Source organism: Mirounga leonina, unplaced genomic scaffold (assembly GCF_011800145.1).
Source record: "Mirounga leonina isolate KUSES-001 unplaced genomic scaffold, KU_Mleo_1.0 Mir_153, whole genome shotgun sequence".
Classification (NCBI taxonomy): domain Eukaryota; kingdom Metazoa; phylum Chordata; class Mammalia; order Carnivora; family Phocidae; genus Mirounga; species Mirounga leonina.
Genome location: NW_023270387.1, coordinates 37284626 through 37302700, shown reverse-complemented (window position 1 = coordinate 37302700; position 18075 = coordinate 37284626). Strand labels below are relative to the sequence as shown.

General features: G+C 41.6%; 1 protein-coding gene across 1 annotated transcript; it reads left to right on the top strand.

The window, feature by feature from the left end:
- Window positions 1-75: 75 nt before the first annotated feature.
- CUNH11orf97 (chromosome unknown C11orf97 homolog) lies at window positions 76-14631 on the top strand. The gene is made up of 3 exons (XM_035009456.1): window positions 76-223; window positions 4768-4872; window positions 14453-14631. Exons 1-3 carry the CDS (start codon window positions 76-78, stop codon window positions 14629-14631), a joined length of 432 nt encoding a protein of 143 aa, XP_034865347.1.
- The last annotated feature ends 3444 nt before the right edge of the window (window positions 14632-18075 follow it).

Here is an 18075-nt window from a genome sequence, read left to right as displayed (position 1 = left end):
CGCGCGTTCCCAGGCAGCCCGCGGCGGAGCCGAGAACGCCAGCGGGCCCCCGGCTGCGAAGAAGACCCCCGCGGCATGAGGCGGGAAGAAGCGGTGGTGGTGAGCGCGGTGGCGGTGCCGGAGGCGGGCGGAGACCAGGAGCAGCCCCGGCCGCCTGCCGGGCTGGGGTGCGGGGCGCGCGGGGAGCTCGGCGGCGGCGGCCCCCAGGCGTCTTGCAAACAGTGTGAGTTCCCCTCCGGTCGCGCACCGTGCGCGCAGGGACTCGGGGCGTGTCGAACGCGTGGAAGGGGAAGCGGGGGAACCGGAGTGAGACTCGCTGAAGGTGTGGAGGGAAGGGACAGAGCTGCAGTTTTGGCAAAGGCAGAGGTGGTGATGGCGCTGGGGCAGAAAGCACCCACCCGGTCCATTTCCCCAAAGCCGCCTTCACCAAAGGCTGCCTGAGCCCAGGTAGCCTCCAACCTGATAGGTAGTGGCACTGACCTGGAAGGTACTGGGGAAAAAAAAAAAAAGTGTGTGTATGTGTGCGTGTAATTATAAAAATCTAATATATAAATTTGAATTTATATATAATAAAATATAAAATGTATAAACATTTATAATATGCATAAATATATAAATTATATACACACAGAGAGAGAAACATGTGGCTCATTTTTGCCAGTTCCTTCATTTTACAGACCAGGAAACTGAGGTTTAGACTGGGGGAAATGAAGTGACTTGCTCACAGTGACTCAGTCAATGCGGGAGAAGTACTTAAAACGCTAAACCTCACCTGTCTTGGACTCTCAGTTCATCAGTTATCACTACCTGATACTTTTAGAATCTCAGAATGACAGGCCACATTTTAACACAAGGGTTTCCTTCCTTGCCCTGCCAAACACACAAACAATATTCAAGTGAGTAAAGGCAGTTCTGGTCCAGAGTCACAACCAACATGGCTGAAGCTGGAGTCTGCTCCAGGCCTCTGCGCTCATCCATATTGTTCCATGAATTTATATTTCACAGTCCCTTGTACTCTACAGGTTTTCAGGAAGTGCTAAGGAATGATGATGGGGAAAATAATAGGCCAATGAGGAATGCCCGCAGTTTCTGGCCCTTCTGCATCGCCTCCTTGATTGCCTCTCTAGAGACCAGCCTCAGGTTGTGTAGCCCGGCAGACCCCAGGAGGGAGGGTGTGGCTGAAGCGGCTCAGCCCCCCTGCCTCAGGGGGCCACACAGCCTGCTCCCAGGACTCCTCATCAAGGAGCTGCAGAACCAGTGTCTCCTAGAGAAAGGGCCATTCCCCCATTCCTTTGATTATCAACAGCATGCAGAGGCCTTACTCGGGGCAACTAAATCCAGTATATTTAAGTATTTGGTATATTTAAGTAAGTTCTTACTCCAACTTCAAATTCTGTCTGGGAATTTTCCCATTAAAGATGCTAGAAATGAAAGGTTCTTTAGTCCTCTGGAGTTCTTTAGGAGTAAAAGGTGGAATTAATCATTCACTCATCCATTCAACGAATACTGAATCCTTACTGCATGCCAGGCACTGGGCAAGTTGCGGAAAAGTGAGTGATGAATTAAGGCATGTGCCCAAACTTTGAGGACCTCAGAAAGTCAGGGTCAGGGCATAGAGCACTCTTGCCTCAGCCTCCCAGAGAACCTCCTTCTAGGGCCTCAGCCTGAGTAGAGCCAGGCTATTCACACGCACATTAAGTACCCATTCGATTGTCAAATGTTTTCTGGGAAAGTCTTCTGTCTCTCTGTAGCTTCTACTCCCTAATCATAGATCTGATCTGAAATATACACAGATGAAATATGGGCCTTTCCCAGTAAAACATCCTTGAATTTTATGAAGGTGGCTATTTGAACAGCCACCAAATCCTTCATAGACTTCAGGCTCATCTTTAAAATACTTTGTAGCACTCTCCCCATCCTGGCTAACCTCTTCCAACATTCTCCAGTTTATTAAACCACTGAATCCAGTATTCTAGGTATGATCAGGTTAGGGTAACATGCTGGGACTATAACCTCCCTTGATCTGAACGTTCTAATTCTATTAAATGGACCCAGAATCAATTAGCTGTTTTGGCAGGCACATTATATTATTAATAGATATAACAAATGCAGTCTATGACATCCTTAGTTTCTTTTTCCCCTGTTGTCCAATCGAAAACATTTGATCCAGGCTTTTTCTATCTTTTATTTATGCAGTTAATTTGTTTCATCCTAAATACAAGTCATTATATTTATCCCTATCAGTACCATTCTATGAATTTTAGCACTCCATTCCAAGTACAGAAGCAGCCCTTTGAGTCCTAAGTTTGCCATTCAGCAAGTTTGTGCCATTCTCACAATCGGTGAGTAGGCAGTTCCTCTCCATATCCAAATTAGCAAACTAGGTGGTACTTCCAACAGTTCCAAGGAGAGTCTCTGGAATGTCATTCAGCATCTTCGGCATGGGTGTTCTGCCTCCTACAAATACACTTTATCAAATGCCTTGCTGAAATGCAGATGCATTGTGGCTATGACATCTTCCTAATCTAGTTAGTTTAGTAACTTGGGTTTGGGGGAGTCAGGTAGGCATGGCTTTTAATTTTTATGACTAGTTTTGTGATTTCTGAGAGTTACTTTTGCAACTATAAAATAGGAATAATTATACCTGCCCATAGAATGATTTTGAAAAAGAGAAATAATATATGTAGGATGCTAATAATATATGTATGGTAGCATTCAATAAATTATAGCAATTGTTATTAGCTCTTAACAAAAGAGAGCAGTTCAATCTGGAATAATATTGTTCTTAGTAGTCCTTAACACTTAGTGATGATCACTGTTCCTCATTATCTGTACTCAAAGCCACCTGTTGGCTAACCCACTCAAATGTTGGTGAAGATCAACATCAAGCTGCTATGTTAGAGTTTGTAGAATTTTTTTTCCTTCTTTCCTTCTCTCCTTCCTACTTCTCTCCCCCCTTCCTCCCTCCCTCCCTCCCTCCCCTCCTTCCTTCCTTCCTTCCTTCCTTCCTTCTTTCCTTCTTGGAGCGGGGAATATTTGCCTATACTAAGCTCTTTGCTACTCTAATTTTTCACAGTTCCTCAAAACCTTTAGTGATTTCCTCTGTAAATTCTTACAACAGCAGGGCTGAAATTCGTCAAGAGACTTGAACTTAGAGAAGGTGATCTCTTCTGTTCTACTGAACTGTTACAGGATTTTCTTCCTTCTTAACCATGTTTCTTAAACCCTTTTCTGCCTTAGAATCATGATTTAGCCAAAAAAGTTTAAACCAAAGTTAAGCTTGAGTAAAGCTAACCCCCACCTCGTGTTCATATGTCTCCTAACTTTTGGGAAACAAAAATGAGACACAGAAAGTATCTAATTCTACCTTGTTTGTGTCTGAAGGTGTGTTTGAGTCTTCCTGACCAGGAGTGACCCAGGACCACAGCAGTGGTCTCTTACCCCCTTTGGGCTGGTCAGTACACAAGTCAAAGCTCTTCACTTGCGTTCTTTATTGGTTAGTCTGGGAAAGATGAGGCACCTGCCATTGTGAGTTTAAAGTCACATCTTAAATAGCTAAAGTATTGGGTTGGTTAGGTTTTCCATGGTTCCTTGCATTGAGCTTTTGAGTATTAAGACTAGAACTAACCACTGGTTCCCTGACATTCACAAGGCGGCATTGGCATTCATGCACAAGAATAGTCTTTGAGCTCCATCTAATTTAACAATGCTGAGTTCTACTTGGACACACATTTGGTCTATTATTACACCCGATTCTGCTCTAAGACTCTGATGAACTAAACAGAAAACATCCCTGCCCAATGGTATTTATGGTCTGATAAGGAAGACATATATTCAACTAATAGTTACATAAATAATGGCATATAAAGCAAATGAGGCCATATACAAATTGCAATAAATGAAATGAAGGAAAAGAGGAGAGTCCTATGCTAAAAAAGTATCCAGGAACATTTGAGGATTGTAGAGTCAGGGAAAGCTTCCCCAGAGAACCAACCTTAAGCCTAGGATTGAAATTTGAGTAGAAGTTACCCAGGCAAAAATACTAGGAGAAAGGCAGTTCAGGCACAAAATAGAATGTACATAGGCTTTGATGTGGGAATGGACAGAAGGGCCACGATGAAGCCCAGAAAGCAAGAGAGAGGGGCTGACAGGAGAAATGGGGATGACAGTGTCAGGTAGCAAAGAGCTCTGGGGGGTGAGCAGAAGAAATATTGCTAAGGTACTTAGAACAAATAAGCCAGGCCTCCACAATACCAGTGATGTCCTATAGGGCCAGGCTTAGAGACCAGGAAAAAGTCGTATGTCCATAAGTGATTCACTACTACAATTCACGTTTACCTCTCAAAATGATGACTAAATAAGGCTGAGGTTGTTCTGTGTTATGTAGCTGGATTGTAGGCTCCATGGGCACATCTGTCTTATTCATTGCTTGTCCTCTGTCCCTAGCCCAGCACCTGGCACAGAGTAGGTCCTTAATAAGGATTTATCGAATAAATGAGTTTTCTTGAAGCAAATGAAGGAAACTCCGTATATTTCTTCCTAACACCTAAAACAGGTATCTGAAACTTACCACAAAAGTTCAGGAATTATGTGAAAGTGTAAAGTCCCAAAAGAACCAAAAAGGGATCTTTCCAAAATAGGGTGAATCATCTGCTGTTTGTATGGAGGGATGTGTCTTTTTAAGAAATCGTTATTCATGTAGGTATAATGGCTAGAAAGTTTGGCATAATTTATGATAAATAACCAATTTTATTAATGTCTTTATAGGGAAGAAATTCTTATATTCTGAGCCACATAAGAGAATTAAGGAAGTACTAGAAGAAGAACTTTATATTAAAAGAGATGAGTGCCGCATTAAAAATCCACCTGCAGGTAATCTCCATGACAAATGAAGTATATTTCTGAAATGAATATGAAATTACCTATTTAATGGTAGAATGATTATTTTATTTATTACAAAACCATGACTATCAAAAGAAAAATGGATACTTGGGAAATTCTTGAGCTAATTTTATAATTATTTTGCCTGTGTCCAAATAAGCTTATATTTACAAAAAGTAGCTATAGGTATCAGTATCTACATTGCTATCCCATGTTTTTGGTGGAGTTATTTCTATTCAATAAGAAGTAGAATTTTTTCCAAGAAAAGCACAGTAATATCTTCAATCTTTATCAATATAGGTGTGACCAGTAACAGTGGTTCCCAAAATTTGGATTTCATCAGAATTACCCGGGAACCTGTTAAAAGCAGATTGCTGGGAACCATCCCTAGAGTCACTGGCTCAGTAGTTCTTGGGAGGGGGGTCGGCAATTTGCATTTCTACCAAGTTCCCAGTTGGTGTTGAGGCTGATGGTCCAGGGACCCAAACTGAAGATCACTGACCCAGAAGAATCGAAGTCATTTAAATAGGTCAAATCATCCAAGGATTTTATTGTATTTACATGAAGTTTATGGGTTAAATGTCTGGGCATTGATAGTTCATTTGAGACAAGATATGGTCTAGAAGCCCAGAATCCCTCACAGATTTTTTTCCATGCCCAGCATGGAGCCCAACATGGGGCTTGAACTCACAACGCTGAGACCAAGACCCAAGCTGAAGTCAAGAGTCAGACGCTTAACCAACTGAACCACCCAGGCACCCCCCCTACAGATGTTATTTTGAAACTACTAGAGCCCCTCATTTTCATGATTCCTTTTCAATGATTACAAGGCGCACATTTCACGCTTTTCAAATCATCAGTTTTTTATTGCAAACCTCTTAGGCACCAGCATTCCTGAAGAAAGAAAAGAACTGTAACACGTGACTTCTGTACTCAGAGAACTTGACATTTTCTGCAGAGGAGGAGCACTGTTGAATACCCAGCAGCTAGGGCTCAAATTCTCTAAGGATTCCTGAGAGCAGATGCTGCAGGCCTAGAAGTGCATTTTTTTTCCCGACTCTGACGTATTTGCTCACTTTCCATTGCAAAACCAGCCATGCAAACGCATGTTAGGCCTTCTGTATTGCCCATTCTTACAAAAGGAGAGACCAGCAAAATGGCCAATTTTATTCAGACTGTGTCTGGAAGGAAAATATAGAGTTTATTTTGAACTCTGTGAACAGATGCAGAATGACCTACTGAATTGTGTCTCCGAACCCCAGCCTATACGTACTATTCCCCTAGTGGTTAGAAAAAAATTTAAGTCTTATACTATTCTATTCTGGGCTTACTTTCATTTATACACTTAAAAATTTATAATTTAGGGGTGCCTGGGTGGCTCAGTTGTTAAGCGTCTGCCTTCGGCTCAGTTCATGATCCCAGGGTCCTGGGATCGAGCTTCGCATCGGGCTCCCTGATCTGCAGGGAAGCCTGCTTCTCCCTCTCCTACTCCCCCTGCTTGTGTTCCCTCTCTCGCTGTCTCTCTCTCTGTTAAATAAATAAATAAAATATTAAAAAATAAATAAATAAATAAATTATAAAAATTTATCATTTATATACCAATTAGATGATGTATTATTCTTATTGGATACGCTTGGTTGTTAGACAATCTAAGTGATTATAAAAATTGATTTTTCTAAGCAATCTTTTCAAATGTCCTTCCTATAAAATGGAAATGCTTGGCCTGCGTTTTCATAACATCCACCAGAGGTCACACAGAGGTGCTCTTTTAGCCTTGAAAATCCTTTAAAGCTGAGAGTAGATTCTGTAAGGTTAAGTTTTAAAGGGGCTTTACTTATGGAAAAAAAGCTACTAATTTTTTTTTCTTTTTCTGTTCTTAAAAAAAAATTTAAAAGGCTGAATGCCCCGTGTCCTTGGCCACAGCAGGGAGCTAGCACCTAGAGGGGGTGCCACGCCTCCTGCTTACTCTCAGGGCATTGGCAGCTCTGGGCCAGCCACTGAATTTTCTATTGCAGGATTTTTGGTGACATGGTCCTTTAAATATATGATGGGAGCTGGGGCTTCTCTTTCTGGAGAACACAGCTTGTACAGACACGCAGAATTCTGCATAAAACTTTTAGGGACTTGTATGTCTCCGACGGCAGCTCTTCCTGGATGTTAAGTACCCTAGAACCATTGTCTCCACTTCTCCACTTATTGTTTACTCCTCCACCCATTGCAAATAGGCTTTGGTTTCCATGAGCCCAGGCAAACCGTTCTTTTCCAGATGGTGAATGACCTTCCTGTTGAAGGTCAAATCCAATGATTTTGAAAGTCTAATACAATCCAGAAACTCATCAAACTGAACTTCTCTGTCGCATCTGACATAATTGTTTACTCCTTCCCTTTGAAAACACTTTGTCAATTTAGCCTCCAGGTCAGCATGCTCAAATCTCCTGGTTTTGCTGGTACGACTCCCTGTCGTCTTTGCTGGCTCTCCCTTCTCCTCACCTCTAAACTGTGGGGAGCTCAGTCACAAGCTCTTCTCTCCATCTATATTCACTCCCTGAGTGATCACATCTAGCCCTGTGTGCTAATGACTCCAAAATTTATATCCCTAGCCTCTGCTTTCCCCCTCAAATCTCAAAAGCCTACTTAACTTCCCACCTGGATGTCTACTAGGCCTCTCACACTGTACATGTCCAGAACAGAACTCTTATTCTATACTGCTCTTCAACAGCTCTTCCCCATCTCAGGAAATGACATCACTATTCACTATGCCAAACACCTAAAAGTCAAATCTTCAAACTTCATGTCCAGTCCCTCAGCTAATCCTGTCAAATCTGTGTTGGAAATACATCCTAAATCTCCCCAACTGCAACCTTGTCCAAGCCCCCATCATCTCTTACAAGCTCAGCAGTAGCATCCTCTAGCACCTTCTACTGCTGTCCCCACAGTCCATTTTCTGCACAGAACCCAAAGGAGTCTCTTAAAACATAAGTCATTGTATACCACCTCCATGTTCAAAGCCCTCCGATGGCTCTTTGTGATTCTTAGTCTAGATTTCAGTCCCCTTGTATGGTCTGCTCACCTTTCTGAACTCAGTTCCTATACTTTCCCACCCCACTTTAGCCATACGGGTTTCCTTAATGTTCCTTAATGTTCTGGAACATGCCAAACCCATTTTCACCTCAGAACCTTTCTACTTCCCCTGTCTTTCTCCCTCTTCCTTCAAGTTTCAGCTCAAATGTCTTCTCAGAAGTAACCTCTCTACCAGATTAAAGTAGAAACTACCTAGTCTCCCAATTACTCTAATCTTTTATACCACTTTCTTCTTTCTGCCTTTTTTTAATCACTACTTCGAAATTATATATTTGTCTGTATACTTTGTTATTGACTATCTGTCTCACAAGAACATAAGCTACATGAGGACAGGGGCTTTATTTTGCTTACTAAGAATCCTCATGAAAGCCATGTGATTTAGGTATTAAGATTCCCATTTTATGGATGAGTAAACTGAGATTTTGAGAGGTTTCTACTGTCCAAGGTTATGCGTTAAGTAAGTGGCAAAACCAGATTCCAAACTCAGGTCTGATCCCAAATCCCATTGGCATTCTGTGCACTATAGTATTTCCAGTGACATATTATGACCAAGTCCCGTGGGTCCTGTTCTGCCCTTGGCTGGCTTGAGATTTCTGCACTACTTGACATAATTGATGGTTCTCCTTAAACTTTGTTTTTTCCTCAAATTCCTTGACACTAAATATCCTTGTTCTCTTCTTTGGATATTCCTTCTCATCCTCCATTGAGAACTTCTTTTCACTCACCTTCATCCCCAAATATTGATGCCTACCAGGGTGTTACCCACAGTCTTCTAATCTTGTTCCATTGGCTCTCCCTGGATCATCTCAGCCATTCACATTGTTTCTACCACTGCCTCACTACGATGTGTCTGTGTCTGAAGTCTGTGTGTCCAGGCTCAATTTCTCTTACTGGATGTCCTATAAGTACTCAAGATCAATATGTCCAAAATGAAACTCATACCTCTCCTCGACTTACTCCTTCCTATATATCACCCATCCAAATGCATGACATGGCATAATGGCCAAGTTCAAAACCACAGAGCCATCCTTCATACCCACTCCAGATTACCATGTCTTGCATTTAATTAGGCTCTCAGGGGTATCTTAGTTTGGCTCAGGATCCCAAACGGTTGACCCCTATGCCAGGCTCATCTTGCAAACAAATAGACAAATTTATTTGTTCTGAATTATATTTTTTAAATATATGAATCAGTCGTCAACATTTAATAAATTAGGACTTTTTACATACGAATCTAGATTTCTAGATTATCTTGCGTGAAGAGGGAGGGGAGGAGGAGAAAGAACGATGTGATAGCCAAGTTGACATTCACACATGGCACAGGGACTGGAGTCGGCTTACGCTGCCCTAGCTGGTCTGCCCACGCTGTTACCCATCCACATGAAGGTCCCCAGCCAGGTGGGGCATATCCCAAACTATTCATGTTCACACTTCCACTGCAGACTTCCTCCTCTCATGGTGGAAAGAGGAAAGAATGTGTTTCTCTGGTATCCATGTCTCCAACAAAAGTGGAAAAAGATAGAAGAAGTAGGAGAGCCAATTATTTCTTAGCCCTGGCCTGCTTTACTTACTTATATTACCTGCCTGGCTTTTCTATATATATATTGATTTTGTGACTATAGATAAACAATATATACTATTTTTTCGATATACCCAAGTCTATCTAAATTCTAGGGACCCCAAGGTATAGGCATGTGTCCAAGCGTAAATTTACAGCAATGTATGCATTAACTGGATTTGTTTGAATTTTTAAACTCTCAAGTCCACATTCTCTCACAACAATCTGATGATGAAAATGAGATTTCAGTAAGTGTCCAGACTGGGTTTTTCCTCAACCATTGATAAAGCACCAAAACACTGGGCCCCGTAGCAAAGTATGGGTGAACTTACCGAAGAGCTTATATCATCTATTAGGAGGGGGGATTTGTCTGAAGTTAAGCAACTGAAATCAAGCATGTTTTCTTTCTGACTGAGCTAATTAGGACAATCGTGGAAGTGCCCAGAAGCAGTGGACTTCAGTTCTTTCTGTGCTTTTCCCGTTTTCCTTTGGCTGAATGAAAGTGGTGTAAGATCAAAGTTGTCTTTTTCTTGGGTTGAATGAAATAAGTCAAAAGTCTGAGATTCATTAATTAGCTTTTATGGACGTTTAACAGAGCAAACATAACATTTCTTCTGGGATATTTTTGTTTGGGGGGCAAATGGGGACTCAGGCAAAAGATCTGTTGGTCTTCTGGGACCTTCAGCTAAATGAGCTATCCTACTTGTTCTTGTGGTTGTGTTGTGACAACAGTTAATAAGAGCTGTGAAGATATTGACATGGCCAAGGTGTTCTGAGCTGTTGTTACCCAATACTTGGGTCTAGGGAATGGCATCTGTGGCCACAGGAAAAATGGGCTGCCAGGTCACTAAGCCCTCTCCTCTAGGATTTGGATTCCTCTTGGCTCCTGATAGAGAGATAGATGGGCTCAGTGAGAAGGACTGGAGGCTGGGGTGAGGGGTAGGGGTAGGTGGAGGGTGTCTCTCTCTATATATACACAATAATGGTGGTAATAATAATAGGTATTATTAATAATTAATACTACTATTATTAATTTTTTACAGTTCTTACAAATTATCTCTTTCAGTCCTTGCAATGACCCTGCACTCTTATAATTCCCATTTTGCAGATCTGGATGCTGAGGCTCAGGGAGTATGGTGACTTATCCTTTGTCACACAGCGCAATAGGCTTGTCAGAAGCTGACCTCCTTGCTCTTAGCTGTTGGGCTATCCAGTCTCTTTTGAAACATAAGCTTATGTTTTCTGTGAGGAAAGAAGATTTGAAATTGTATTGAGAGCAAATAGTATTCTCTTTAGTAAAAGAAAGGTTGTCACAATCTTTTCCAGGTTCTGCCTCAGTTTAGCTTCAAACTGGAGGTAGAACAGCCTTCAGAGGCTTTACACATTCCTATCAAGATAAGGACAGGGTCTGGGAGCTACTCAAAAAGGTTCTCAACATCCCGACAAACAAATGCCATTTTCTGACCAAATCTTCCGTCAGATGAGAATGGGATTTGGGGCCACTTATGGAACTTTCTGGATAAGGAAGAATTTAGCTAACGTCATCATTCACATATTCTTAGTGATTCCCTAGAGATTTTCCCCTCCTTACAACTTTTTAAAAAAAGAGGTAAGCTTGTGAGACATGCATTATCAGACTGTTGCTTTCTTTTTACCATTTATCTTAAAATTATTTCTACATTTCTAAGAACTTTTATAGAAGACTCTGTGGAAATTATGTTTTAATTTAATGTTTTCAAATTGCAAGGGCTTTTGTATTTTTCTGGCTGAAACCTGCAGAGGTTCTAGTAATCATAAAAATTTTGATTAATAAAATTTACTAGTTTTCTCTTACACAACATCGCCTTTTTCAATGAATTTCAAGTGTCCTGCCAAATCCATGACTTTGTGTCTATATGTCCCTGAATGCATAAAAACTTAATTTTGAATCTGGTTTATTTATTACATTTAGTACCAATTTAGAAAATGTAAAACATCACTCAACAAGCGTGGATATGTTTGTTATTCATTAATTCATTCAACAAAAATATTTGGTGTACCTACAATATAAAGGGAATTTACTAGACACCAAAGGCATGTCAAGATAATTACAGAACGTATAAGTCACCAAAGATAAACTTAAATGACTTAAATTTTTCTTCCTGTGCTCAAATCTCTGACCATGTTTACACAAAGGAAACACAGATGATAAAGCTCTAAACTGGCCTTTCAAGTTCTAATGTTCATTACTCAGAATCAGAGACAGCTGAAGGCAACAAAAGCATTTTTGAAGGGTGAGCTTACCTTCCCTGAAAGACCAGGCCAGGTCCCTCTGGCTAAAATTTCTAGCATAAGGGGCATCTGGGTGGCTCAGTCATTAAGCGTCTGCCTTCGGCTCAGGTCATGGTCCCAGGGTCCTGGGATCGAGCCCCGCATCGGGCTCCCTGCTCAGCGGGAAGCCTGCTTCTCCCTCCTCCACTCCCCCTGCTTGTGTTCCCTCTCTGGCTGTGTCTCTTTGTCAAATAAATAAAATCTTGGAAAAAAAAGTCTAGCATAAAATCATGGTTTAGTAACTTTACATTTCAGAATAAAAACACACCTAGAAAGGTCCCTGAGTAGAAGGGGTTGGGGGCAGAGAAGGGAAGAGAGAAGACTCTCCAGAAGATTCCGAGCTTCCAGAAGGGATTTAATTCCTTTCTCTGAGCTTTATTCTTGTCCTGCCGCCCTTTGCAGGTTGTGCGCCGACACTGTGGCCTCCCTGGCTCTCCTCCCCCCCCCCTTCCTTCCTCCTGGAATGCGCATGCCCAGAGCAGAGGGAGTTGGAGTTCTCTCTAAAGAAGGTGCTTCCAAGGACATTTGTGCTTCTTTCCAGACCTCTTTTTCTCCAGTTGAACATATCACCTCTGTAACTTCTTTTTTTTATTTTTATTTTTTATTTTTTAATTTTTTTTTAAAGATTTTATTTATTTATTTGAGACAGAGAGAATGAGAGAGAGCACATGAGAAGGGGGAGGGTCAGAGGGAGAAGCAGACTCCCTGCCGAGCAGGGAGCCCGATGCGGGACTCGATCCAGGGACTCCAGGATCATGACCTGAGCCGAAGGCAGACTCTCAACGACTGAGCCACCCAGGCGCCCTCACCTCTGTAACTTCTTCACCCAAACATATCAAATCAAAGTAGCACTGTTTTTTTCCAGCAATCTCTATTCCTGAGTACAGTAAATACTTATACATAACTATATTTTGCTTTTATTTTTCTCATGCATTTCTGAGCATCTGCATTTACATTTAAGGTATTTTCCCTATTAAATTGTAAACTTCCAGATATTCCTGGATTCCAGATTGCATCTGAAAGAGCACAACTTGATTAGATTAGTATAATTTTTCTAATTTAATGTGGTTTTTCTACATAGTTCTGCCTCCTGATGTCAAAATGTTTTCCGTTTGCCAGAACTTCTCTCAATGTGGAACAAATCTAAATCCATTTCCTTGGTTTCTTACTGGGTGTTGTACACAGGAGGCATTTAATAAATATCGGTGGACTCCTAAATCTGAGAGTCTATTATCCAGGGGCTGGAGAGCAGCTCTTTACTGTCTCTAGACAGGATAGAAGAAGAGGAAACTGGCTGGAAGGGTGGGGAAAGATTTGGGTTAGATATAAGGAACAGCTTAAACTTTGTAAGGTCTTGACAGAAGGAGATTGTGGAGTCTTCCTTGAAGGTCTTTGAAGGAGAGGGAAGAAAGGAACTTTGCCAGATACCTTCAGCTAACTCCATTCAGGAGTGGGGAGGAAGAGGCAAATATCGACATTCCGCTTGGTGAGTCAGCTCATTGATTCTGCTTCCAGAAACAGAATCTGAGTCCATGCTTGGACAGGAAAATCATTGTCCCTATAAAAATAATAGTTACCATTTATTGAATGCAAAGCACTTTAAATCCATTTCATCCAGATCCTATAATAATTCTTCAAGCTAGATATTATCCCCATTTCAAAGCTGAGGAAACGGAGACATGGTGGGTTCAATAACTTGCTCAAAGCCATACAACTGGCAGGTGGTGAAGCAAAGACAAATCCATATCCCTTCTGACCCTAAACACCATGCCCCTAACCACTACACGGTACAGAATCCTTTGGGGAGGAATCAGATGTTAGTGTGGATACCAGTAGGCGGCCTCAGATCTGTGGAGAATATTTGGGCATAATTTGCAGCTTCAGAAATGGTAAAAACGATGTATTTAACATGAATAACCTTATTTGACTTGGGTCACAGTTTTCTACATGACAGATTTTCCCCAAAAGCTTGTTGACTGACTCTCAAGAACTAAATAAGTGCTTTTAGGATATGGAGAATAATCCAGTGCAAATAAAATCACTAAAACAATACTTACTGGATGGTATCAGGACTTAAGACTACGATTTGCTTCATATCAATGCATAGACATCGCATCCCGAGTATTTGTCTCTGGTGTTTTCCAGTGAGCTTGTTGTTTTCATTCAAGGGGCAATTAAATAGCATCTAGTTCAGTCTTTTAGGTGATAGCTGAATGTATATGATGAACTTTTGGTTATATTTTCTTTGGAAATATTTGTATTTCGAGGAATTAGAATCAGGGCTGGCCGCATGAAGTGTCTATATTAACTAATTTATTTCTGATCCTTTTGTGTTTTGTTATATATGTTTCTATACTGACTTTTCATCTATGTCTTCAGGGGCCAGCTAAATGATCTAATAGCACTGTAGAGGCTTAACTGCCTATGGAATAATTGAATGAATGAACTGAAATAAAAGATTAAACAAATGCTAAAGATCTTGGGTGGTTTGATTCATCAAACAAAATCAACTTCCACCCAAATGACTGAAAAAATAATCACCCAGTAAATACTTCTAAAAGATGTTGCGCTGAAAAGGAACTCAGCTAATAATTGTCATCTTGCTTCTGAAAATATTGACAGTGGCCCTGGAAGGGATTTGGAGCATTAAAAGGAATCTCCCCGTGGGAGGCTTGAAGCCGGGACTGCTGAGCGGAAACAGTTTGCTGCCACAAGCCAAGTACTATTCGAGGCATGGAGGGCTGAGAAGTAAGATCCTGATACTCTTGACTTCTACTGAAAGCCCCGAGTGCGCCGATTAGCTCACAGCCCAGTGGTGTATGCTTTATTTCAAGTTCTCAATGCAATCTCCTTTTTTTTTTTTTTAAGATTTTATTTATTTGAGAAAGAGAGAGAGCACAGAGGGAGAGGGCGAAGCAGACTCCCCACTGAGTGGAGAGCTGGACATGGGGCTCGATCCCAGGACCCTGGGATCATGACCTGAGCCGAAGGCAGAGGCTTAACCGACTGAGCCACCCAGGCGCCCCAAGATGCAATCTTCTTTTGATTTGCTTCTCCTGAGTTACTTTTAGCTTAGCTACATTACCTCATTATAGAACTCAAACAGTTAACAGTTCAGCTGAGCAAATTCCCCCCGGATACAACAGAAGTTCATACTCTTGAGTTACCCTCTGGACTCTATACTTTTTATGCAGGAAGCCTTTCTGGCACACAGCCAGCCTGGGTGGGGAGGAATCTTGCACTGTCCCTTTTTTTCAGATCTTTGCTTACTGATGGAAATGAGGAAACGGAGACGAGGGAATTAAGGAAGAGTCAGGCAACTACTTTGCCGGGCTCCCCGAGTTTCTCCCTAGTTGAGGTAAAAGGCCACCCAGCTGGGTCCAGTGCACTGTTCCTCACAGACATAAAGGTTGGAACAAAATATTACTCATTCCTCACTGTCATAACCAGTGTCTGCCGGGAAATTGGTGGCAGGATGTGGAGAACGCAGGGGTCTTGGCATAGAAGCATAAGCAGTGTCCAGATACTCTAGGGACCTGAAATGGGGTATACAAATCCTAAAAGTAGCTCTACAGTTGGGAGGTTACCCTAGAATGAGAATAGAGAAGTGGGCAAATGCCAAGCTTGGATAATTTTACCCAAGAAATGACTCGTAATAGCAAATGCTATATGACACTTCTTATTCTAGATTCTTCATGTATAATGATCTCTTTAATCTTTACAAGAATCATGTGAAACAGGTACAATTCGTGTTATAGATTAGGAAACTGAGGCACAGCAAGGTTGAATAATCTACTGAGAGCCACTCAGCTAGTGAAAGGACATTCTGAGATCGGAACCCAGACAGCCGGTCTCCAGTGGCTTTTAACCACTAGATATTATTGCCTCTATGAGCCAAACTGTGCCCAAGAGCTGGGGAGTCTGTTGAACCTGGAATGGGGTGAGAGCTCAGAAAAAGTGGCACAAAGGAGAAGGGCCTCCTGGGAGGCAGCCTCTAAGATCTGAATTCAGTAGGGAGAATATGTACTCAAGATCCTGTATCTAGGAGGCGGTGAGGCCAGAACTACAAACCTGTGTCCCTCTGACTTCTGAGACAATGCTCTTAACTTCCAGTAACTTCTAGTCCCTGGACAACAAGGGCGGAACCAGTGGGGGTGGTAGTTAAACCTGCACAAATGCCAGGGCTGAGGGAATGTGGGGTTGGAACCATCCTGGGAAACAACTACACTCAAAATCCACAAAGATAGCAGTGTCCTGAAGTGAGGGTTGATTCAACTCAAGTCTGGGCCTCTTGCCCATCGGGGGCTGTTTACTTCAACTTTCCACCCAATTTGTCAGGTTCTAATTATAGTGGATAAATTCATCATTCCAAGAAAACTCCCAAACCTATTTATTTTAAAAATGAATGTTTTCTAAATGCCGTATTGTAAGACTGGTTTGAAGAACAAATTACCTTCATGTGAAGATATAAAACTCCAATAGATGACCCAATTCACCAGGCGGGGACGTATGATTTTAAAAAATGCGTGTCTGACTTTGACCATAATTGCATTATTTTCATCCATACAATTTAGGAGAGACTTGTTCATTGCTACCACTCATTTTTACTCATCCACACTACCTTCCTAGCAGCCTCCAGGCCTCTATCTACAGCCCATGTCAAGCACTTACAGTGATCATGTTATAAACTTTTTTTTTTTGAGAGAGAGAGAGAGAGAACATATGTGTGCGAGCAGGAGTGGGAGGGTAAGGAGAGGGAGAGAGAGAATCTTAAGCAGGTTCTACACCCAGCCCAGGGCCAACACAGGGCTCGATCTCACGACCCTGAGATCATAACCTGAGCTGAAATCAAGAGTAGGATGCTTAACCAACTGAGCCACCCAGGTGCCCCAATAGTGATCATATTATAATATATAACTACTATAGTTATATATCTCAGCTTCATTTCTGTAAGTTATCAGCTGCATTTTGCCATATCAACTCCTACCATCTGCTATACAAATCACAATGTGATCAATCTACATGAATCAGACTGATAATGAAGAATTAGACTTCTCATTATCAAAAAAGGTAGATGCGAGGCACAGAAATATCATAGATGAACAATGTCCACAGATAATTTTAAAAAACTGATCAGCAGTAATTCATACACTATCAGAAACTCCAGGAAAGCATGAACTATGTCTCTTTCCACTAACACCATGCACTTAGCATGGCGCCTGGCACAGTAGGTACTTGATCCCTTTTTGTCACGAGAATGACCAATGAATGACAAACCAAGAAGTGTATGTTGGATGCTTACTGTATGTTCAGAATCATCTTGCTGCTAACCCACATAAATCTCTCCCTCCACAAAAGTATATGGTTTTCCCTATTTGAGTCTGCCAAATTAAACAGAATGTAAACAGTAGAGGGAACAGCGATGGAACCTATTGATTTTAGTGTGTCAATCATGAAAAGTTGCATATATTGTATATACACCTTAGAACTGATGCTTTCAAAGACAGGTTTTCCATGGATTACGATATTTCCAGGAACTTCTCTCGTAAAGTATACTTCCGTTAGATAACTCAGCCGGTCCTCACTCACCTTTTTCCTGTTCACTTGAGCTTTTTTTCCTCTTTCTCATGAACAACATGGTCATTGTAGTTGTGACTCTTCCAACATTTAATACACATTATTTAAAATTGAAAATTAGAATCACAATCATCTAATTTTAGTTCTAAAACACATTGCTGTTAGAAACTGCGAAGCATCCGCTATCTTCATCATACTAACAAGTTTTATTCCTTTTCTTCTATCATTTCCTTCTTGTTCTGTGGCATATAACAACTAAAGTTGTCTAGCCGAGTACTTCTGAAGCTTTAATGTGTCTACAAATGATATGGGTATCTTACTAAGATTTAGATTCTGATACAGTAGGTCTGGGGTGGGGTCCAGGATTCTGCGTTTCTTTCTTCCCTTCCTTTTTTTTTTTTTTTAAGCTTTATTTATTCATTTGAGAGAGCGCATGCACACGCACATGCACACAAGTGGGGGAAAGGTCAGAGGGTAAGGGGGAGAGAATCTCAAGCAGACTCCCACTGAGCATGGAGCCCGACACAGGGCTTGATCTCACAACCCATGAGATCAGGACCTGAGCTGAAATCAAGAGTTGGATGCTTAACCAACGGAGCTACCCAGGTGTCCCTGGGATTCTGCATTTCTAACCAGCTCCCAGGTGATGCCAACACGACTAGTCTGGA